The following is a 23269-nucleotide window of genomic DNA, read 5'->3' on the forward strand; positions in this document are numbered from 1 at the left end:
TGAATTTATGTATCACAGGCCCATTAAGCCAAATTACTCATAATCTTATATAAAATAAATATGTTTATTTAGTAAACATAAATTTATAATCAACTAAATTTGTTGTTGGGAAGGAAATATTGAAAAAGATTTTACGAGTTATCTTAATTGTAGGACATTTTCCGTAGCTGTAGCTGACAAGGAAGGATATTCACAAACTTAAGTAATACAAAGTAATAGAAGTAATGTGTTAAATATTATATTATCCTAGCCGGAATCCTTCACAGTACCTCTGTACCTTTTCTTACAGATACTTTCACTTTCTTTCAGATACTCCTCGTGGCCGAGGAACAAAGTTGGCACTGCCGACCTCAGATGCTGAGTTCTTTGTACAGCTTCGGGTTCAAAGTGAAAATGAAATATGTAAAGATCGAACGGGTTAACCAGACTTGGCTTCATCTGGGTATTTACTAGCCACTGGATTAGAGTATTCTCATAGCTGGGAAAACAAAAGAACCGGTACTGACTATTCTCGTGGTGCAAACAAGTGGGTGCACAGCAGATCGGCGTGGTTCCCTCGTTCCTGTTCAAAACATCATGTTGTTGCTTATCTGAGTCCTGCTCTTTAGGCTCCTTCTTAACAGAGATAGCGTCCGGCATAGAATCCTCCTTCTCCTCTTTAACAGGGATCTCACCCAACAGCAAGAGTTCCTCCATAACAGAAATTTCCTCCAGCGTCGAAAGCTCTTTCTTGATAAACATCTTCACCTGCATCGCTAAGTCCTCGCCTGTTTCGTTTTATTCTTTCACTAGAAGCTCCACTGTAACTTGGGCCGCGCCTTCCACTTCAGTGTCCTATTCTTCTGAGTGTGATTCTCCTTTTTCACCTGGACCTCTTCCATTTTGAAGTCGAGGTTTCCTGCATTATCTAGTAGTATATCCTGATGTGCACTACAAATATGAAAAATTAAGTTTATAGTACGATTGGATAGTAAGATTGGTACCCTTTATCAATGACACGCCCGCCAATTTCGAACAAGTAAAAATTATCTTTTTCGACCCTATACAATATTCTCAATCAGGATCATTAACCGGTAAAAGATAGAAAGTTTAGAATAAGCTTTCAGATTCTAGTCAGACGGATGTGGTGCTAGTTAGTAATTAGGTTAATTAGATTAGGTTTATATAGGAAAGACCTCCGTATAGACACCCCAGAAGCAGAGAGCTAGTTTCAGTTTCAGTATGATGTATATTTAGAAAACCTCCAACTAATATTGTGTCATCTACAAGTCTACATACACATATACGCTCAAGGATATTACAGGATATTATAGATATATTATCTATAGTTCATATATGACAGTATTACGGAAACTAAAACACATTTTTCTCACAGTTAAAGTACGTATGTATAAAAAGTAAAAACAAAAACTTAAGGAACATTTTGTGTTTGTTTCTTTGTATGGCATATCTTTTCTCCACAAGCCACTTATGAATTAATAACGCATTAAAATCACCGGTAGAGACTACATGGTAAAACTAGAAGACGTGATGTGGCATTGTACAATGGATGTACAAAAAGGTCTATAAAATGGTATAGCTAAAACTAGACTAAAATGATTCCATGTGGGTAGACTAAACCAGCAACATATCGTCGTTGTTCAGCGGCTCGTCCTTGATCCGATTGCCTGTCGGACTAGTGGCGAAGTCGCTGAGGAATATATTCGTGTCGTCGTGGTTCAGCTGCAGTGTGGGTATTGCACCTGGACGCAGTTCACCCGGCTGGAGGTAGCAATGCGACTCAAAGTGACGACAGCAGATGTGCTTGGAGTGGTCCCACTTGGGTATGGCTTCGATCTTGAGATTGTAGCACCATTTGGCACGCTGATTGCGCTGCTCTGGAAAGTCCAGCATCGGCAACTGGGCGTTTTCCACTCCGCAGATGACGCAGCTGACCGACCTGTCGGTGGGCAGGTGGACCGAGCAGATATGTTTGCCCCGGTACCTCTGGGTATCCGTGAGCCTGAGTGCCTGGCACCACTGCCTAAGTAGCGCCGGGTCTTTAATAAAAGAAATAATAAAAGTTACATGGGTCTTATATTAGTTTTCTTCTAATTTCTTTACTTACCACTAGGAAACTTGTGCAGCTTAACATTTCCATTATGATGACAGTCAGCCATGCAACAGGTTGCGATTGGGAGTGGAGGATCCGGCTTTCTTTTTACTTCCTCGGACGGTTCCTGCGTACTTAAGTGCCTCGTGGGAATGGCGTTCCGCATGAGACGCCTTACGCCAATCAGCTCGGGCTCAAAGTGCCGGCTGCAAATCAGGCGAGTGTTTCGTTGAGACTCCTTGAACACCATGCCCGTCGCCAGCTCCCAGTTGCGTATGGAGGTGCGGTTGTTGGGCAGCCGGAACAGTTTGATGCCATCGCCACGGAAGGCACGGCAGTAAGGAAGACAACACTGCTTAACTTTCCACGGAGGAACCTGACCGGGTGGCCAAGGATCAAGCTTGGAACGCCGTTCCCGCTTGATGCGTACCTCCGGGCCCATTTCCTCTTCGTACTCATCCTCCTCCTCCTCGTCCTCCTGCAGACCGTCCTCCTCATCGGCATCGCTCTCCGCCTCGCTGCGATCGGTGGAGAGTTCATGGCACTGTTCGTTCGTAAAGATCTTCTCCGGCACATTATCTCCCAGCTCCAGGGTGGGAACCGCCCAGGGGCGCAACTTCCTCAGGCTGATGCAGTGGGGCTCGAAATGCACGCTGCAGATCATAAACTTCCACGGCCTTCGATCATCGTAGCGGATACGGAGGTTGTGCATCCAACGCTCCTGTTGGAGCCTCGATTTGGGAAACTTGTAGATGTGAACGCCATGCTTAGATCTCTGCCGCTGGCAATGACTTAAGGAGCACTTATCGTATCCTGACTTCACCTGGTTGTAGGCCACCTTTTCTTGCTTCACAGGCAATCGCAATTGGCCCTTCCAATTTGTCTGGTTAAAGGGTATTTGCGTAGCTTCTGATTCCTCCACCTCTTGGTCTTCGCGAAGCTGCAGTTCTGGTTCCAGGGACGGCATAGAATCTTCATCCTCCTCCTTTATCTGCACGGTACTTTGGTTCGTCCCCCACTTCTTGTCCAGCCTGAGGTTAATGGCTTCGAAGTCGTTGTCGAACAGTTCGCTGGGAGCCTTGCTACCTAGTTTTAAGGTGGGCACACTGCCATGGACTAGTCTCATGTTAAGCAAGCACACCGGATGAAAATGGACACTACATATCCGGTATCGCCATCGGTGGAAAGAATCGAAAGGCACCTGCGTGTTGTGCTGCCACTTGAGGCACATGTCCTCCGAATGGGGAAATTTGTGCAAGGTTATGTTTTCAGTGGTCAGGTGATTCATACATCCCTCGATCTGACAAAACTTACTGGACTTTCGAGGCGGAGCCGGCGTTGGCAGACACAGTTTTATTACCTCCCTTTTCGGCTTTTTGGGATCCTCAAACTGAAGGTCTTCAGGCACTATGAGCTCCTCAGTCTCCTGCAATGCGAATTCGTTGTCGTACACCTTGTCCGGTCTCTTAGGTCCCAGGCGAAGAGTGGGCATCGCTCCCTTCTTTATCCTTGCGCTCTGAAAGCACTCCTGATCGAAATGGTAACTGCAAATTCGATACCGCCACCAGAACTTCTCATCCATGTCGACTTGGGTGTTGTGCATCCACTTCCTAGCGGCCTCCGAAGATGCGGGGAACTTGTGCAGCTTGATGGTCCCGCCTACGTCCTCAACGGTCACTTCGCATCCTTCAACGGCGCAGTGGTTGGCATTGTACTGGTTTCTAATGCCATTAGATTGGTAGACGGCTTGTTCGGTATAGGACTCATCCACTCTTTCGTAGCTGTCCATCCGCTCAACGTGACCAACCTCCAGAAGGACCTCCAGAGCCGGCATCTCTGAGTCTTCTTCATCGGACTCGATGTGTTCCATTCTTACAATAGGCTCTAGAAGAGAACAGTCACCCACTTCCTCCTCAAGCAGCTCTTCCTCCTCGGGCAGCTCTTCCTCCTCCTGTTCCTCCTCTATCTCCAATTTAATTGTATCGGCTTCCTGGTTGAATTTTATCGTCATTTCCTGCCACTCCTCCTTAGTGGGAATTTGATGCACCGGATTTCCAGGTAAGTTCAGAGTGGGAACGCTCCATGGATGCAGCCGCCTGTCGTCAAACGAACATCGGGACTCAAAGTGATTGCGGCATACCCTAAGCATATATTGCTGCTGCGGCTCCGTAATCTCCAGTTGGCCATTCTCAACCCACATTCTCAGTATGTCCTTCCTTTGCGGCAACCCGTGCAGGAGCACCTTATCCCGCGGTCTGATCATTTCACAACCTTCAACCGCACAGCTAACGATTTTGACGCGCCTGTTGTTCCGAGCAGAATAGTACTTTTCTTCAAGGAATCGGTTTGAAACGTGCTCCGGAAAACTTTTGATACTTAGCTCGTAAAGAATAACGAAGTGTAGTGGGCATAGCTGACCGACACCACTCGACGGCTCTTCGATCTTCAAGTGACGGAGCCACACTGTCCGTAGGTCCTCTTCTTGGGGCAGATTGAATGACACGGTTTTGCACAGTTCCTTGCACTCAGGATAAATGCAATCAAGATCCGATATTATGGTTCTTTTACCCATGTGTTGGGTGTCCGACAGAAATATATCCTGAGAAGAATGGCCCAGCTCCAGTGTGGGTATGGAACCCGATATTAAGCCACTTTTATTGAAGAGAGAAGCTTCGAAATGCACACTGCAGACTTTCAGACTGCTCAGTTGGTCATTTTCTACGCTCAGTTGAAGATTATGAACCCATTTCTTAGCCAACGCCAATGATTTAGGAAATCCACTAAACTTAGTGTCTCCAGGCTGCCAAATTCGACCACATTCAGTGGCACAGCAAACCTCTTCTTTTTTCTGCCAGAGACTTTCTGGGTTCGGTAACATCTCCACCTCTTCGTCGTGCCCTAGCATGAGAGTCGGAAGTGCGCCAGTTCGTAATCCCTTGTGGGCACCGAAGCAAAAGGGCTCAAAGTGACGCTCACAAATGAGCTGCTCCCCCAATCCGAGGTCCACAGAACTGATCTTCAGGTTGTTGCTCCAAGCATTCAGTTGAGCAGCGGTCTTTGGCACCTTGTAGTAGCGCAGACGTCCTCCAGATGCATCCTTTTCACATCCAGACACTAGGCAGTGTCTTTCTATGTCCCCTCTACTTAACTCCAGAGTGGGAACGGATCCCTCAATCAAATTTAAAGTGTCCGGCTCGAAGCATTCCGGTGCAAAGTGAGACTGGCATACCTTGAATCCATTGCTGCTGGCCTGCATGGAGCGATGTCTACACGCAGCTGCCCACTTTCGTATAGTTGGCATATCCTTGGGATACTCATATAGCCTTATACCGCTGGCTTCAGCCTGGAAACAAGTCAGTACGGAGCAATAGCGCTCCCGGATAAGCCTCATCGCCTCCTCAGTATCCTGGCCCCCAGCAATGTTTCCATTGTGTTTGGCATTGGGGATAACAAACCCGTCGTGGCCTAGGTTTAAGGTGGGTTCTGCCCAGCAACGAAGCTGTTTTTTGCAAATGGCGTCGGGTTCAAAGTGAGATTGGCACACATAAAGCTCCGCAGGGTCCACAAGGCGAGGTTGCTGCTGCGTGTTCACCAGCCACCGCAGTAGGGCCTGCTCTTCGGTGGGAAAGCGGTAGAGTCGAACTTGACTACTTCCAATCTGTCCACATGTGGAAATGCAACATATCCTGATCCTGCCTCGAGGACTAGGACTTGCACTCGAGCATGGACTTCCCAAGGAGGCCAGATCTGTTTTAATTCTCAATGGAGTTAGCCTGGAGTTGCTGTTTGGAGTACCACTGCGAGATTCAGGCCTGAGATTCAAATGAAGCTCGTCATCGTGGCTTAAATGCAAGGTGGGTATAGCCCAAGCTTTCGGAAAATTCGCCTCTAAGCAAGTCGGCTCGAAATGAAGAACACATATGCGATAGCTTTTGTGCTTTGAATGATCGTAAGATATCTTTGTGTTATGTAGCCACTTCAAAAGGGTAGCATCCTTTTCCGGAAGCGGGATAAGCTGAAGATCCCCATCAGATTTGGACGAACAACTGGGAACAGCGCATTTAAGTTCGTCAGCAATCCACTGCAAGTCCTCCAAATCTTGTGCGGCCAATACCTTGGGGAATTCCACCTGTTCAAGGAGTTGCATAAAGTGGTCACTACAAAGAAGACCATCAGTGCTGGGTGGTAAATTAAGGTGACTCATCCAGGCATCTCTAATGACCGCATTTCCAGGTAAATCAACAAAGCTTAACCGATCCGATGAAGATTTTCTGCACTCTGGAAACAGACAACTTCCGCTGTTTCTGTTAATGTTCCAACTGTTTTGATCTAGCTGTAAGGTGGGTACTGCCTGCTCCAAGGGCTTTCCGTTTTGCACCACTTGCTCCTCAAAGTGCTTTAGACACACTTGGATTTTCTTGAAGTCCGTGTCTACTGATAACTTAAGGTTATGCTGCCACTTTCTTAAGAGATTAGGCTCCTCAGGCAGCGGAAGTAGTTGGTTAACGTCTTCGTTCGCACAGGAGCTGATGCAACATCTTACCAACCTAATCTTCCCCTGATTCGTCATTGGAGTCTTTTCCTTGGTCTTCAATTCCCTCTCCGTCTGCACCTCCAGCTTGATCTCTCTCCCTATCTTCATTTTCATCTCCATCCTCAATCTCTGCATCTTCCGCACTTCCGCACTCCACTTGCTTTGGCGGATGTCCGGCGGCTCCGTCAGTTTCCTCTTGCGGCAGTGTTTTAGGCTCCAAAGCCGAAAAACCGAGTGCTGTGGCTGCAATTGCTCCTGGTCAAGATCTATTCCATTACAAGAGTACCTAAGTGGCTCATCGTGGCCCACATTGAGAGTGGGCACCGCATTTTGCTTCAGCTTTCGGGTTCCCAGTACCTCCGGCTGAAAGTGCTCTATGCAAACGCGGCCGATGCAGTCATCCGGATTCAGGTGTAGATTGGAGCACCATTTGAGCAGCAGCTGGCGATCCTTGGGAAAGCCAAAGGTGCTAAGTAGATGAAAAGCAGTGCGTTCCTTTCTGCAGTGCTTTAGACAGCAGATGGGCGTCACATTATTAGCGGGCTTTTCGCGACGCAGAGGGATAGTTGGGGGAGTGGGTGGGTTTTCCGGATGAAAGTGCTCCGCCTCGTCCAGGTCCTCATCCTCGTCGCGCTCATCCTCCTCATCTCCACGATACTCGCCTTCATCGTCACTTGGATGTTCGGCAAAGGTCTCGACCAGTTCGAGAGGATCGAAGTAGTGGCCGTCCTTCTCATCTTCATCGTACATATCGTGCTCATGGGGCTCCTCCTCAGCCTCTAGTTCTTCTTCCTCTTCATCAATCAGCTCTCTTTTGGGTTTCAGTCGTGGCATCTCCGAGCTGACTTCCTCTTCTTCGGTCATGCCCACCTTTATAGCCTCATTATCGTATATTAAGCCTTCATCATGGCCCAGATTTAGAGTAGGCACCGCTCCCGTTTTCAGCTTCAACTTTCCACGCACCTGTGACTCAAAATGGTCAGCACATATCCTGCCGCGACACTGATCCGGCGCCAGACGCAGATTCGCCCGCCATTTCTCCAGAAGATCCTCACTCCTCGGATATCGATAGGTGCGGAGATCGTTGTCAATGCTCCTACGCTTGCGGCAATGACTCAGAGCACAGGTGGGCGTAAAGAATCCTGGTATGTTTTTCGGATTCTCGTAGATCGGCTGCTCCTGGTGGCCCAGTTGTTGCGTGGGCATTGCCCAGCTTCTCAGCTGTTTGCCATCAATGCAGCGCCGGTTGAAGTGCGCACTGCAAATCCGGGTCGATCGGTCCACCTCGTCGGGCTCCAGGCGCAGGTTATGGCGCCACTTCAAGTGCTGCTGCTTACCGGTGGGAAATGGAAAGAGGCGTGCTCCGTGCTCCAGTCGACTGCGCCCACAACTGCGCACACAACACTTCAGATCGGACATAGTCTTTCTGAGCTTAACCTTAAAGAAAATACGGATTTAACTGGCTAATTATTGCTCCTCTAATAATAGAAAACTCACCTGTCTCGTATTGAAAACTTTGGTATCAGACACGTCCGTTTTGACGTCCTCCGACTCGGAAAACTCCTGCTTGATGATAATTCCGACCGACTCGTCGTGTACTCGCCGCTGTCGTCCGAAAAGGTTGCTCTGCAGCTCCTCCGGATTTACCTGGAACAGATCGTCCGTCTCGTCGTGACCCAATTCTAGAGTCGGGATCGAACCTATGTTTAGCCGCGTCTTTCCAATACATATATCCTCAAAGTGAGAGTTGCATATCTTGTACCGATCGCGTTCGTGGAAGCTGAGGTGTTCCAGCCGCAAGTTGTGTTTCCACCGCTCGAAGAGATTCGCGTCCTTGGGAAAACTGTTCATCTGGACTTCGTCGAAGCGACGCGTCTTTCCGCAGGTCGGTACGATGCACTTGAACACAGGATCCACATACCTGTCCTCCGGCTTGGGATTTAGCACTAGCTCGATGTCGGCGTCGTCGTGACCCAGTTCCTCGGTGGGAATAGCCCACTTGTATAAGTGCTTGGGCCCGATGCAATCTACCTCGAAGTGTTTATTGCATATGCGCACGCCGGTGCAATCCACCGGGTTCATTTTGAGATTGTTGCACCACTTCCATAGCATATCGTCATCCTCTGTGGGAAAGCGGAAGAGTCGCACGTCAGGCTGTTCCTTGGATGCCTCGCAGCCATCCACCACGCAGTGCTCGTCCGCAAAGGCCTGCGCTTCGTTGGGATAGATGTCCTCGTCGTCATGACCCAGTTCCAGGGTGGGAATGGCGCCAGCGCTCAGTCTCCGGCCATTGAAAGAGTGTGTCTCAAAGTGGCGGGAACACACACGGTATTGGGCCCTCATTGCCGCTCTGGGTCGCGTTTTGATGTTGTGCATCCACTTGCGCAGCTGCGTTGGACTATGTGGCAGTCGGAAGAGCTGGACGCCCTGCGCCCGTGTCTTACGACAACTCTCGACAATGCACACGCGCTGCAGACACAGCTTGCTTGCCTTGAGCTTTGCTGGATTCTGGTAAATCTTCAAGCCGGGCGGCGCATTCAAGTCCAATGTGGGCACCGCCAGCGGCACCGGGCACTTTTTGCTCAGCACGTGCGGCTCGAAATGAGCCGAGCATAGACGGCGCTGGGCACTGCCAACCATAGGAACCTGCAGATTGTGCGCCCACTTAGCCAGAGTGGAGCGATTGAGCTTGGGGAAGCGATACAGCTGAACGTTGTGGAGAGCCCGAACTTTGCGGCAATGCGGAAGACAGCACCTGGGCACCCAAGTGGGCTTCACGGAAGCCGACTGCTTGGCCTTCATGTGAGTCCGCCGCTTGTACAGCATCGAATGCTCCGGATTCTCGTAGAGATTCTCTATGTTGCCGGCCAGATTTAGTGTTGGAATAGCCCAAGGTCTCATCCGCTTGCCGATGCAGTGTGCCTCAAAGTGAAGATTACAGATCCTCATGCTTGTCAGTTGACTGCTCTCCGTCTGCAGGTTATGCGCCCATTTGGCCAACACGGAAGCTTCCTCCGGCGGCCGATAGAGCTTGATGTCGTCCACACTGGGATTTCTCTTGCACGTCTCCACACAGCACTCTCCCTGTTCCTCGCCATTATTGGGCGCAGTGGGTCGAGCGTAGAATTCCGTAACCTGTTCCGGCGTTGGCAGCGGATATGGGATGTTTTCGTGGCCTAACGATAGTGTGGGCACTGCCCACTTCTCTAGCCTTTTGTTGCGCAGACATCGTTCCTCGAAGTGTACTTCACAAATGGCGTCGTTGAAAAGTTTACTTCCATCCGGAACAGGCCGCTGGAGATTGCCACACCACTTGGTCAATAAGGACACATTGCTTGGGAAACGGTGCAGATTCGCGTGGTCCCTGTCGCGATTTCGTTTGCACACGGCAACGCAGCACGTTTCCCGGATGTTTAACTTCTTGATCACATCCGGATTTCTATGAATATCGTCGTCATCGTGACCCAAGTTAAGCGTAGGCACCGCAAATGGTCGCATGCAACCGCCGATGCAATAGGGCTCGAAGTGCAGGCTGCAGATCCTCATACCCTTGTGCATCTTTTCCTCGGGTATTTTCAGATTATGGCACCACTTGCGCATCTGCTCCGGTCGTCGTGGTATGGTGTGGAATGTAATGTTCTCATTATTGTGCCGCTTACTCTCGCAACTAGGCACGCAACATACGTCCATGCTGTCGCTGGCATTCATTGCAGAAGATCCACTGGCACCTAAGCCAAGGTAAGAGGCGCTTAGATCAGGATCCACGTAGTGAGAGTTTGCCGAGCTGGCGGAGGAGGACGTGGAGGCCGCCGATTGCCGGTTGTACGATTTGCTGTGCAATTGCTGTTGCAGTGAGTGTTGTGAGGAATGATGTTGCGTCTGGTGCTGGAGGCCACTGCTGTGACTGTTGGGTGCCGTTGGCGGTGGCCACAGTTCGTTTTCGTAGATGTTGAAGGTGTCAGTGTGACCCAGGTGAAGCGTCGGAACGGCCCCTACATTAAGAAATCATTTAAATATTCTTTACAAACGCAGCAATTCCGTTCAAACTTACCTGGTGATAGTTTGCGCAGACCCAACGCCTCTTTGATAAAGTGGGCGCTGCATATTTTGTGATTTTTCCCACGATACACTCCGGGATCCAAGCGGAGATTGTAGCACCAGCGTCGCAGGAGAACTTCATCTCTGGGAAATCGATATAGCGACATATTGAAGTCAGAGGATCGGCTCCGGCGGCAGAAGTTGAGGCAGCAGCGTTTTTCTTCAACGTACAAATTCTTTGGGTTATCGTGGATCTTGCCATATTGGGCACCTAGGTGTAAAGTAGGCACCGCCCACGGCTTTAGACGGAACTTGCCAATACAGCGCTCCTCGAAGTGGCGACTGCAAAAATGACGCGGCTCCTTTGCCTGAACGGGAAGTCGTGCATTCTGGCACCACTTGATCAAGCTTTTGATGTCCTTGGGAAAGTTGTAGAACTTCAAATTGCTCTCACCCCGCTGACTTGTACAGTGAGGCATGCTGCAGCGCGCTACCTCGCCGGTGGTGAACGTGTTGGTGAGCTCCCTGTTCTGGTATAGATTGGCCACGTCGTCGTGGCCCAGGTTGAACGTGGGAACGGCCCAGTAGCACAGAGAGTAGCGGTTAATGCAGCGCTTCGGAAAATGCATGCTACAGATGCGGAAATTGGCATAGCTGGCGGCGGGTATGTGAAACATCTTGAGGTTGTGCAGCCACTGATTGAGGTACTTCTCGTCCTTGGGGAACGTGAAAAACTGGAGCGTGGGGCTCGTGCTCTTGCGCACTCCACACAGAGGAACACAGCACAAGGCGTCCTCGGAGTCGTCCAGCGTTGAGGAGTGCGCCTGTGGCCCGGCGATCGCTCCTGCGTGCATTGAGCTGTCGCTTCCATAGGCATTATTGTAGCCACTGTCCTGAACGCTGTAGGATGACTCGCTGGTAGAGTTGCTGTAGCTTCGCTCCATCTTAACATTCACTTCGTTCTTCATTGCGGATACTGCGAACATGGCAGCTCCGTCGGCATTTGCCTGACGCTGCTGCAGTAGAGAATTCAGCGCAGACGTCGCCGGCAAAGACGAGCCGGATGGAGTGGTTTTGTGGTGCGGGGTTGTGGGCACTAAAACACAGAGAAATACCACGTAAGAGAAGGTGTTTTTTTGTTTTACTTATGTTTCCTAACTTACTCTCCATGGTTGCCATATGACAGTCCTGCAGCTTGTAGTTGGTCTGGTGCTGCTGCGATTGGGATTGGGAGGCAGAAGATGACTGTCCGCCCGTGTAGTACTTGCCGCAGAAATATGGAGCAGCCAGACGATGTTCATGAAGCTCTAGAGCCGTCTGATACCATAGTCGGCAGATGGGACAGTCGAAGCGCTGCTGGAACTTGTGCTGCGGCAGGTGGGCGTACAGTTGTTCCCGCGTAGCGAAGGTGCTGGAGCACATCTGCAAATGGACGAACAATGATATAGTGTTCCAAAAGACCAATTATATGTGCCTCTTACGTTGCAGACAAAGCTATCGTATTCGTGCTGCATGTACTCGTGCGCCTCGCACTCAGCGATCGTGTCGAAGTGCTTGCCGCAGTACTTGTGGCAGAAAAACCTGTCGGCCCGGTGGTGAAGCTTGTGCCGCTGCAGCTCCTCGGTGGTCATGAAGGACATGGGACAGGTGCTGCACTTGAAGTCGTACTCCTGGATGCCGCAGTTGCTCTCGGCCACATGGCGGAGATAGACCTGCTTCTTAAAGAAGACCTCCTTGCAGCGCTGGCAAATGGGCAGACTTTCGGTGCCCCGATCCGATTGTTGTTTGCGACGCAGGAAACTGCTAGTGGTCTATAGTATAGAAATTATGACTATGAGTTTCGACCAGGAACCATTGTAAACTCACCCTTCCGTAGGACTCATCCTTTACGGTCAGCTCCACTTTCGGACTCAGCATGTCCTCGCTGAATTCGCTGAACTTGCTGAAGTCAGCAAATGGCGTATTGTCGTCTATATAGTTGGACTTGTAGGAATGCTCGTCAATGGGTTCCGCTGTTCAGGAAATATTTGATTACTATTTGTAATACGACTTTTAAAACCAAATGTATGCACATATAATACTTGGTTCAAAGGAATAATAAATATGGTTACAATCTAATTTATTAATGCTGGCGATTAATTGAAAGATTTATATAACCGCGAAACGCTAAAACTTTGCGCAGATGAAAATTCTGTATCCACTGTTTGCTGTTTCTATGGTTTCGAATTGTATTTTGTACTCCCCATTGGTTGGTGATAAGAATTAACAGCCCCTACATAAAATTGATAGATAATTGAGTGCTCTGCAGATATTTCTTCTATTTACATTATATATGGATACTAGGCTGGCTGTTCGCATTTGAACTATATTAAAATCATTTTTGAAGTAAAAGGTATTGGACTCATTGATTGGTCAAATAAAAGATAAACGCACCAATATTTATTAGTCTGTCCGACTTAGTGTTTATATTTATTAGCAACCTTGCCTTCTGCATCCGCATACTAAAGTTGATATCCGGATTACGCGAACATGTTTGAGAGACTGAAAATCATTACCCATGGTATCAATGTTTTGGGCGTCGTACCCAATAATATTTGTCGTACTCTCAGCATTCAGCCCGGCCCACACGCCCATCGAAATGGCACCGGGAGTGCGGGGCGGGACCAATCATTTGTAGGTTAGTCTACGGGAGCAAGTTACATAAGAAGCGACTTGGAAGACAGTGCCCCGCCACAACCCGTTCCAAAAATGTGAGGAGGAAGATGATATGCACACTCACTGGACATACGAGTGCATGCACATGTGTGCGTACGAATCGAACTGAATAGGTTACGCCGGTAGTATAAAGCATCTATCCGAGTACACATTTGCCAAATGGATACATACTGACAACCGTACCATCGCACATACCGAGAGGCGCGCAAACAGAACCAAATTGTACGCCACGGTACGGAACCGAACAGAGCAAGATACAGATACAGAGCCGTAGGTTGACGAGCGGTGGAACCGAATCAGAATCCGAATCCGAAAACCATCCGAACGAAACAAGCGCCAAACCTCAGCGAAACTCAACAAACGTTTTATTGATTCGACGCCAAAATGGAGCTGAAACTACGCTACTTATAGGAAAATGGCCCCATGTTAGTGGATATACTGCGTGTATTCTGTATCTGTTTCTATGGCAAAGGCGGATTTTGCGCTTAGGTTTTCCGGACTTTCTCCGGCGTAAAGGGATTTTCGATTTGAATATTTTTACTTCCCCATTCAAGCGGCTTAATAAATCAACATATTTGGTTTTTAATCTGGATCGGCAGCTATGCGAAATTGAGTGTTTCAGTTGCCATAAATTTACATTATTTCGCGCTTGTGTGCTTTAATTTGCATAGTAATTAAAAGAATTACTCTCAGTTTTATAATAGCTATTTTCGTCTCCAGGTTCTCTGGGAATCTCTTTAAGTATACACAAAAACCCAACCCATCCAGTTCAAGGAAGTACACTCGGTAATAAACATAAAATATGATTACTAACTAATTTGAATCGTACTATACATTCATTTTCGGGAACTTACATTTTATTAATACTTCTGGTGCCGGGGGCGGGGCCATGGGATTCGGGGGTTGCTGGTAGGCCTCCATGGGTTCGCTTTTGATATAAGGATAGCTGCCGGCCATGATATTGTGGCCCATATAGGGTCTTTGTTGGCTTATGTGCTGCGGAAGATGCTGGTGGTGCTGCTGTTGCTGCTGCTGTTGTTGCTGCTGCTGCTGCTGTTGTTGTTGTTGTTGATACTGCAGCAGTTGGTTGTGGGCATATGCCACTGTGTTGGCCCCAAGGCCGTAGCTCGGCCCACCACCACCCACCACTGCCCCACTGACATTGAGGCCACCGCCAGCGGCGCCATAATAGCCCTGCGCGCCACCACCCCCTGGCCCGTATCCCCCGCCGCCCATAATGTTGTTGTTGTTGTTGCCGCTGACACTGTTGTTGGCGGCCTTGCATGAGGGGGCGGGGGCGGGGCCGAAGGCCGAGTGGGGTGTGGGGTAGGAAGCAACATGTGAGTACCAATTGGTGTGCTGCTGCTGCTGCTGCTGAGGCGACAGCTGCGCCTGCTGATGCTGCTGTTGCTGCTGCTGCATGGACATGGGCGTCACGGGGGGCGGGTAGTGGTGGGCGTAGTGGTGGGGGTGGGCGTGATGGGGGTGTTGTTGTGACATCACGGAAGCGGTGCTGCCTGTGTTTATGCTGCCCCCTGGTAAGTGTCGCCTGTTTCGGTTCGCCTTGTGGTGTGTTGTCCTGCAGCCAAGTTAGGGGCGCGTTAGCTCTCTTTTTCGCAAGCTTTTGGCGTCTTTTATATACCAGTTTTTCATCGGCCCCCGTCTGTGTGTATGTATCGAACTGGCATTGTTGCTATTGTCCTTTGGATTTCGCATTTTCCAACTGCCGCGGCAACTCACACATGGCACTCTGCAACTGCTCGGCAATTGCACTTAATATTGGCTCGAAGCGGGCGTTGGGTTTTGACCATTTTACGCTTTATTTCGCTCCCGAACGCGCGACGAACGAAACGTCCAGCGAGACACAACAACAAACTGTTTGTGGAGCGCACTTAGCGGTGGGGCCCCAGCAGCCAGCTATCGATAGCGATAGGTTCTATCGGTGCGGGAGCTTTCCTATCGCATGGGAAGCTTTCGAAATCGTTTTCAATTCAAAGGATGCTTCCCTAGGACTTACACAATGTTGGAAAAACTGAGGATTGTGTATTTTTCAATTGTTGGTAAAGTAAAAGTTTTCAAATTGATTTCAGACAAAGAATTAAGCACACAGGACGCTTGACAAAAAGTATTTTTCATGTCTTATTTTGTAAAGAATGAATTTTAGGAAACTACTCTCAGTTTGGAATACAAACACATTTCCGCTGCTATACATTTAATTTAATTTCTTAAACCGCTCACAAAACTATTTACAATAACAACTAGGTAATTTTGGGACCCACCAGCCCAACGCGCTGTCTTAGCTTCTCCTTGACCTGATCCTCGTCCGCCAGGAACTGCTTCTCAGCCAGACGCACCAGGGTCCTCCTAAGCTGCGATTTCACCTGCGTGATCTTCGACGAGTTCATGGCCGATATGGGGACAATGCTGTCGAACTTGAGCACCTGTTTCGGACGCAGTTCCTCGGGACACTGTTCAAGTGCGCTGGTCAAATCGCTGACGAGCGGCTTAACTTTGGTGAAGATCTCATGGGCACCCTCCTTGTCCATTTTGTTCAGCAGCAGGACACTGGGCTTCTCCAACAGCGATGGATCGTAGAGCTCCAACTCTTTGTTGAGCGCATACACATTGGCCAAACAGTCGCGATGCGGATGCCTGGGACTCAGCTGGAAGCCGAATATATCCACCATGAAGACCAGCAGGCGGGTGCGTTCGATGTGCTTGAGGAACTTGTGACCCATGCCGAAGTTTGCGTGGGCGCCCTCGATGAGACCGGGAAGATCGGCAACTGTGATGGAGCGCAGGTCCCTGTACTCGATGGTTCCAATCTGGGGTCGGATGGTGGTAACTGAGGAAGGAGTGGTAAATTAAAGATCAAATACCAACTCGATCTAGCAATAACTCACAGGGATAGGCTGCAATTTTTGGTTTGGCATTGGATACGGCCTTTAGAAGGGTGCTCTTGCCGGCGTTGGGAAATCCCACGAGACCCACATCTGCTATGAGCTTTAGGTCCAGATTTACAGTGCGATTCTCCCCGGGACGTCCCAGAAAATTGTTGGCCGTGCATCCGCCAGTACCTCCGCCCGCCACAATGCACGTCGCCTCGTGCTCGTCGAGGTCGGCGATGAGTTTCTGTTGGTCGTCATACACCTGGACGCCCACAGGAACCTCGATCCTTTGGTCAACTCCACGGCGTCCGAAGATGCTGGCTTTGCTGCTGTCCTCGCCACTGGAGGCTGCCACTCGCTTATCCTTCAATCCCTGGACGACCTTGCGAATGGTGAGTCCTTCCTTTGCCACCAAGTAGACGCAACCGCCTTGGCCACCGACTCCTCCGTATTTGGGCAGGCCATTTCCACCATGTCCTCCACGAACCGCCAGGCGCAGTGTGTCCAGGAAAGTGGGTCGAAAGTGGGCACGACTGGTCTGGGCATTAACAACTTTTTATATTACTTCTTATATTGGTACAATAGTAGGGTTCTCACAGATTTGCTGGATTTTAACAGGAATTTAAAGATTTGTACCATCGCTCAGCCGGCATTATACAATAGCGATGAGCAGTTCTGCAAAAAGTGACTGATTCACTGTGACCACGGAGGGAAATATATCGGTGTCATCTAATTTAGCTTGAACAAAAACTTCTAAGTAACCAATTTAAGGTGGGAGGAGTACTCATTATTCCCATGTAAGTCGTATTTTAATTTTAGTATTCATAAGTTGTTTTCCAGTAAAATCCATTCAATTTTCAGTTATGCTGAACGCGCCCATTATCTTTGTTTCTATCGATAAGTCGCAAGCAGCTGATTGACAAAAACAAGGTAGAAGAAGACGCATACCAACACGTGCGACTGTTTATTGTGAAATGGATTCCGGTATTTGCTACATGAAACCAGAGTAAGTACGCTTAATAGCGAATATTTGGTTCATTTAATTTACTCTTTATACCATTTAGATACCTGGTAACTGAAGCCGATGGCGGCAGTGCTGCAGCTAACACCGAAAACAGCGAGACAAACAAAAGAAAACGTGAGGACGGTGGAGAAGTGGAAGCCGGTGAAAAAAAGAAATGGGATAAAAAGGAACGCAAACGTGGACAGAACAAGGTTAGTAAATAATTCTACTAAGAAATATAGATACTATACAAAATATCGTATTTTTAGAACCGCCCGGTTTTCAAGGACGAGCGGTACTCGCATCTGTGCCACTCGCTGATCGATGGAACCGGTGGAGAACCTTGTTCCCTGGCCAACTGTCGCTACGTCCACGATCTGGACGCCTACTTGGCCGCCAAGGGAGAGGATTTGGGCCCTGAATGCTATGTGTACACCACCAAGGGCTACTGTGCCCGCGGTGTGAGTTGTCGCTTTTCAAAGTCCCACACTAATGAACAGGGCAGGAACCTCAAAAGGGAGGACTACGATGAAAAGGCTCCGCCAACCACATGCAATGGCGTCAGTTCAGGTGGGTAAATCTCCTGCGCCTATCAGCTAACTCATACTAGAGCACTTAGATTAACTCATTAACTGAACCTCTTTTCAGAACTCCAAGTGCGTCTGCGAAAACATGAATATGACTTTAGCCGCAGCAAGGAGCTTATCAAAATGGCTGAAAAGCTGAGGGATGCGCGAAAGCTAAAGGAACAACAGGAGAAGGAAAAGAATGAGTCTGAAGGAACAGTCAGCCTAACTGCAGGAGAAAAACAACCTAGTGAAACCACCGATAAAATAGATGCAGAAGAACAGACAGATTCTAAGCGTACCGGTTGTGCAATTGATGACTCTACTACCGGCAGAGATGCTGACCAGAAGCCCGCCGTGGATTTCCGAGAGAAACTCGTGCTGTCGCCACTCACCACGTTGGGCAATTTGCCCTTCCGGCGAATCTGCAAGGAGTTCGGTGCAGACATCACCTGTGGCGAAATGGCCTGTGCTCAGCCTCTTCTAAAGGGTATGGGGCAGGAGTGGGCCCTGACCAAGCGACACCAGAGCGAGGACGTCTTTGGAGTCCAGCTATGCGGAAATAATCCCAACATGATCAACCAGGCGGCGCAGGTTATTCATGAGACGGCCCAGGTGGACTTCATTGATCTTAATATTGGCTGTCCGATAGATCTGATTTACCAGCAAGGCGGCGGCAGTGCGCTGATGCGACGAACCAATATCTTGGAGCTGACAGTGCGCAGCTGTGCAGCCCTGTCGGACCGCCTGCCCTTCACCGTGAAGATGCGCACAGGCATCTATGCAGACAAGAGCGTAGCGCACGAACTGCTTCCGCTGGTTGAAGAGTGGGGTGCCTCGGCGGTGACCCTGCACGGGCGATCCAGGGAGCAGCGCTACACTAAACACGCCAACTGGGCTTACATCGAGGAGTGTGCCGCCAAGGCAAAGCGCATGCCGGTGATCGGCAATGGCGACATACTCAGCTACGAGGATTACATTGAGCGAAGGACGCTGGCGCCCCACGTTAGCTCCGTTATGATTGGACGCGGCGCGTTAATAAAGCCCTGGATATTCCAAGAGATAAAGGAGAAACAGGCCTGGTCCCCATCGTCCGGGCAACGCTACGAGATGTTGCAAAAGTTCTGCAACTACGGACTGGAGCACTGGGGCTCCGACACCAAGGGCGTGGAGACCACTCGCCGATTCCTCCTCGAATGGCAGTCCTTCCTGTACCGATACATACCCGAGGCCTTGCAGACGGCGCCGCCGCAAAAGATCAACGCTCGACCGCAAAAGTACCGCGGACGCGACGAAATGGAGACCCTCATGAGTTCCGGCAACGCAGCTGACTGGGTGAAGCTTAGTGAATCGCTGCTGGGTCGGGTGCCAGAAGGCTTCACTTTTGTACCCAAGCACAAGGCGAATGCCTTTTAGGTTTCTTTCGTGTGTAAATTTGTATTTTTGAAGTTATGCGAAGTGCGACATAATTAAATTTATAATTTAAATTAATTAAAAAACTATAGCTTGTTTAATTATATTCACGGACCTGTTACTATAGGTCTATGGTTAGATATTACGTTCTTTTCAGAACTAGTTTTCCATCCTAGAAATAGTCTTTCCATCTGCAAGTCACAAATATGTGTATGTGATACTTGATTTGTACAATTCTTGCTTACCAGAAGATGAACAACTGCTATTCAATGGTTGCAACACCAATCTTCTCTCCTCTAGCTTTAAAATTTATTATTAAGTTGGGCCAAAAACTCGGCGGTACTGTAATACCGGGCCAATCCGCGAAACAGGTGAAGTAAGCACCTATCACTCCATATGATAGCAGGAATCAGTTGAACATTTGTTGTCCTCCAATGGAGAAACTATCAGATGTTAAGCCATTCTGTTAATCCGTTAATCTCACCATTGGAATGCAGCTAGAACTAGTAGAGAAATAGTTTTGCCAATTTTGTTAACCATAAATTTAGGGGCAGTACGGCTCAAGGACTTGCATTTCTTAGTAAAAAATATAATTGATCTTTATTGATAGGTTACTGTAGTCACAACAATCACTTTATGTAGCTGAGCGCCTCCTCCACGTCGGACTTGGATCCTAGGAATATGGGACTGCGCTCGTGAATCTTCTTGGGCACAATGTCCAAAATGCTGATCTTTCCATCGCTGGCCAGGCCTCCAGCCTGAATCATCAGATAGGCCATGGGCACACACTCGTACAGCAGACGCAGTTTTCCGCTGGGAGCGGACTTTGTAGCCGGATAGATGAAGATGCCGCCGTATTTGATGGTGCGGTGCACATCCGCGACCATGGAACCCACGTAGCGCGCTCCATAGGGCTTTCCCTTGGCGGGATCCTTCTTGGCCGCAATGTAGTTAAAGACACCCTCCTCCCAATCCGCTGCATATCCCTCGTTGATCGAGTATATCTTTCCCTTCTCCGGCACCCGCATGTTGGGATCGGTCAGGACGAACTCTCCGATGGCCGGGTCATAAGTGAAGCCATTCACTCCGGAGCCCAGGCCAAGGACAATAGCTGTCGCAGAGCCGTACAGAGCGTAGCCGGCCGCCACTAGCTGGTTTCCGGGCTGCAGTGCATCCTCCACCGTGGGCGGACCATCGCTTTTCTTGCGGTAAATAGCGAAGATCGAACCGATCGACACCAGGCAGTCTATGTTGGAGGAACCATCCAGGGGATCGAAGCACACGATGTATTTGCCCTGGAGGTGGAAGAGCGAATAAGTTATAGGAAAACATCATTAAATATGGCTAGAAGATATAGAGATTAGATCTTAGAGATAGAGCCATCTTAGCTGACAGCTGAAAGCTAATTCACACCATCATACCAAATTTCGTAAGAATTGGTCACATATTAAGACTTATAGACTCTAATATAGCCTTACCTGTTTCTCCACTTCCACCTCGATCACATTCTCGTTCTCCTCGGAAACCATTAGACATGTGGTATAGGATGACTTCAGCATGTTGATGAACAGCTCGTTGGAGAGCACGTCCAGTTTCTTGACCTCCTCGCCCTGGACATTCACGTCGCCAGCGAAGCCATGGAGCTTGGCGATACCGGCCTTCCGCACCGCGGATGATGTAGCCTTGATGGCGGTCTGGATGGAGTTGAGCAGCTGGGAGAGATCGCCAGTGGCCCTCTTGAACTTTCGCTGCTCCTGCAGCACGAAACGCGTCAGCGTCATCGCATTGGAGTCGAAAGCTGGTCCCTGTTGGGTCATTTTGGCTATTTTATATGCAAAAAAAAATTGGTTATAGCATAAAACAAGATTTTAAATTTTACTGGATATGATTGGTAGAGGATTAGCATAGGATTGGAATAAATCGATTAAATGCAGAGCATAATTTATATTACTAATATTACTTTGAAATATGAAACTTAGGAAAACAAGCTAAGTAAATAATAATATAAATAACAAATATAGGTAGTTGAAAGGATTTAGGAGGGATTAAATACGGGGCTATACAACTGAAGCGTGGTTTAATTTCGGAGCAACTGGTTAAAAATATTTCTGGTCAGTGGAACGAGTTTGGGCAGTGCAGGCGGGAATATTCATAGTTATGGGTGGGCCGGAAGAAAAGCACATTGGGGCAAAAGGAGCTGGGCAACATTGGTGGAGCAGGAGGCAGGAAGCAGGAAGCGGGAAGCAGGAGGCTACTTCACTTACAATCACCGCTACTGGCCGCCATTATTGGTTATATGTATGTAGTTGCAGTACGTTCTGTAAATGGTGCGGTTCCTGTGGGTATCCATTGATGTGGAAACAATTACCAATTTAGTTGAATTTAGTAGAAGCAAGGGTCTGTGCTCCTATCGAAAGGTCAAATCGGTGACCTCGTTCTGACTCTAGTGGTTTTTTCGGGGGCTTGTTGCATAAAAAATCACTATCAAAAACTTGCACTCTGATTATGCGTGTTTTTGTTTATGTGGTTGTGGTGTCTGGTTGTTATTTTGTATTTGACTGGCTGATAACCTGTTTGCTCCACAAAAAAATCGTACAAATGTGTTATGGAAAAATGTATAGAACCACAAAATAATATTTCTGCCGGCGGATCTGATACATCGGACACGTGCCCCCTTATTTATTTTTGGAACGTCTCCGCGTAGCACCCGATTAACTGAGTATATATGAACGCGTAGAGTATAAGTAAACATAGTATCTATAGGAAAGTATACGTATATCTCTGTTAATCGTCCATAGTAGTGGGTGATCTAAATGACTTTCAGACGTGTCCTTAACGTCGCCATTGACCTCAAACATTTGTGGAGCTTCCCCAAGAACCCAAGAGATGCACTTTCACTTACAACAAATCGACAAACTCTGGCAAACAAACAACGAACCGCGGTCGACGGCTGATCTAAAGAGACTACTTTTGGCTTTAGTCCACGGCCACGACGACGGCGGAGAAAAGCCAGCGAAACGTCACTGCCGGCCACACCCTTTCAGAGGGTATATGCACTTGGTTGAGTTGCTTGGAGCATAACTTTGGGGAGTAAGGAATAATAATATTTGATGATCCTAATGAGGATCTTATATGGTACTGTAACTGGTACTATTCACTGGTATCTAAACATTTATAAATAAAATTAGGGATATATATTCCAGATAAGAGTATAACTAAGCTATTATAGTTTATCAATTAGTTGAAGAAATCATAAAGTATTATGTAGAAGAATATACTTGATAAATAATTGAAGAAGATTCTTTTAATGTTTTATAAAAATACAGCGTTTTCATGTTTTCATGTTTTTGTTTATCATGCGTATGATCGTAACTGATCTATTATTCAAGTCAAGCGCAATAAAAGTTAGGGAATAGAAAGGTCGGTTTGCTTATCTCCTCTCCCACTTTTTGTTTTGTTTTTAACGGCAACTGATAGCACGTAAAAAGTACATAGAAGAGAGAGCGGAGTGGAAGAGAGTCCAAGTCCAGATGGGGAGCATAAGCTGCAGACATATGGCTCCAAAACCAAGAGGGAGTCACATATGAAGAGCGGAGGAGAGTGGACTGATGAAAATGCCATCGTTAAAAGCTTCACTGTAAGAGAACCTTTTAAGAAGTAAGTATATTGTGAAATGGTCCATGGGAATGCGAGTTATACTAACTAAGAGTCTAAAATCAAAACATTTATTGGGCATAGTTACTAAGTGGCATGTGTGATTTTTATTGCCAACCCCTTATAATCGAGGGAGGCTCGTCCCCAGCAGTTTATTTCGCATTGGGCTTATCAATAGCACGATAAGCCCCAGAGTACCACTTATTAGTTTCTGTATTTACTAGGAAAATACAAGTGACTAAAGCGACTGCGCCTTGTCATTGCTTCGACCTTAGGTTGTATATTATTCCGAATTATTATTTATTCGCGACAGATTAGAGCGTGTCTACCAAGTTGAGCATAACTCAACACACATTAAATAAATAT

General features: G+C 48.1%; 4 protein-coding genes across 6 annotated transcripts; 1 reads left to right on the top strand and 3 right to left on the bottom strand.

The window, feature by feature from the left end:
* Positions 1-1208: 1208 nt before the first annotated feature.
* LOC6614731 lies at positions 1209-15252 on the bottom strand. Of its 2 annotated transcripts, XM_032713857.1 has the most exons (9): positions 15022-15252; positions 14234-14958; positions 12531-12676; positions 12146-12475; positions 11828-12086; positions 10678-11760; positions 8124-10618; positions 2108-8063; positions 1209-2039 (listed from the first exon to the last, which is right to left on the bottom strand). In XM_032713857.1, exons 1-9 carry the CDS (start codon positions 15093-15095, stop codon positions 1615-1617), a joined length of 11493 nt encoding a protein of 3830 aa, XP_032569748.1. In that variant the 5' UTR covers positions 15096-15252; the 3' UTR covers positions 1209-1614. The 2 variants fall into 2 exon arrangements, with proteins under 2 accessions (XP_032569748.1, XP_032569749.1); XM_032713858.1 differs by having other exon boundaries at positions 14234-15252.
* A 322-nt stretch (positions 15253-15574) lies between these two features.
* LOC6614732 (GTP-binding protein 10 homolog) lies at positions 15575-16956 on the bottom strand. The gene is made up of 3 exons (XM_002039120.2): positions 16865-16956; positions 16283-16805; positions 15575-16224 (listed from the first exon to the last, which is right to left on the bottom strand). The coding sequence occupies exons 1-3, from the start codon at positions 16904-16906 to the stop codon at positions 15638-15640; spliced, it is 1152 nt and encodes a 383-aa protein (XP_002039156.1). The 5' UTR covers positions 16907-16956; the 3' UTR covers positions 15575-15637.
* Positions 16957-17182: 226 nt separating this feature from the next.
* Positions 17183-19318, top strand: LOC6614733 (tRNA-dihydrouridine(47) synthase [NAD(P)(+)]-like). Its single transcript, XM_002039121.2, has 4 exons — positions 17183-17273; positions 17332-17482; positions 17540-17840; positions 17919-19318. Exons 1-4 carry the CDS (start codon positions 17242-17244, stop codon positions 19250-19252), a joined length of 1818 nt encoding a protein of 605 aa, XP_002039157.1. The 5' UTR covers positions 17183-17241; the 3' UTR covers positions 19253-19318.
* A 499-nt stretch (positions 19319-19817) lies between these two features.
* LOC6614734 (fructose-1,6-bisphosphatase 1) lies at positions 19818-22218 on the bottom strand. 2 transcript variants are annotated; one of them, XM_002039122.2, is made up of 4 exons: positions 22152-22214; positions 21514-21585; positions 20728-21071; positions 19818-20544 (listed from the first exon to the last, which is right to left on the bottom strand). In XM_002039122.2, the coding sequence occupies exons 2-4, from the start codon at positions 21533-21535 to the stop codon at positions 19879-19881; spliced, it is 1032 nt and encodes a 343-aa protein (XP_002039158.1). In that variant the 5' UTR covers positions 21536-21585; positions 22152-22214; the 3' UTR covers positions 19818-19878. The 2 variants fall into 2 exon arrangements, with proteins under 2 accessions (XP_002039158.1, XP_032569762.1); XM_032713871.1 differs by lacking the exon at positions 21514-21585 and having other exon boundaries at positions 22152-22218.
* Positions 22219-23269: the final 1051 nt, after the last annotated feature.

This window comes from Drosophila sechellia, chromosome 2L (genome assembly GCF_004382195.2).
Source record: "Drosophila sechellia strain sech25 chromosome 2L, ASM438219v1, whole genome shotgun sequence".
Lineage (NCBI taxonomy): Eukaryota > Metazoa > Arthropoda > Insecta > Diptera > Drosophilidae > Drosophila > Drosophila sechellia.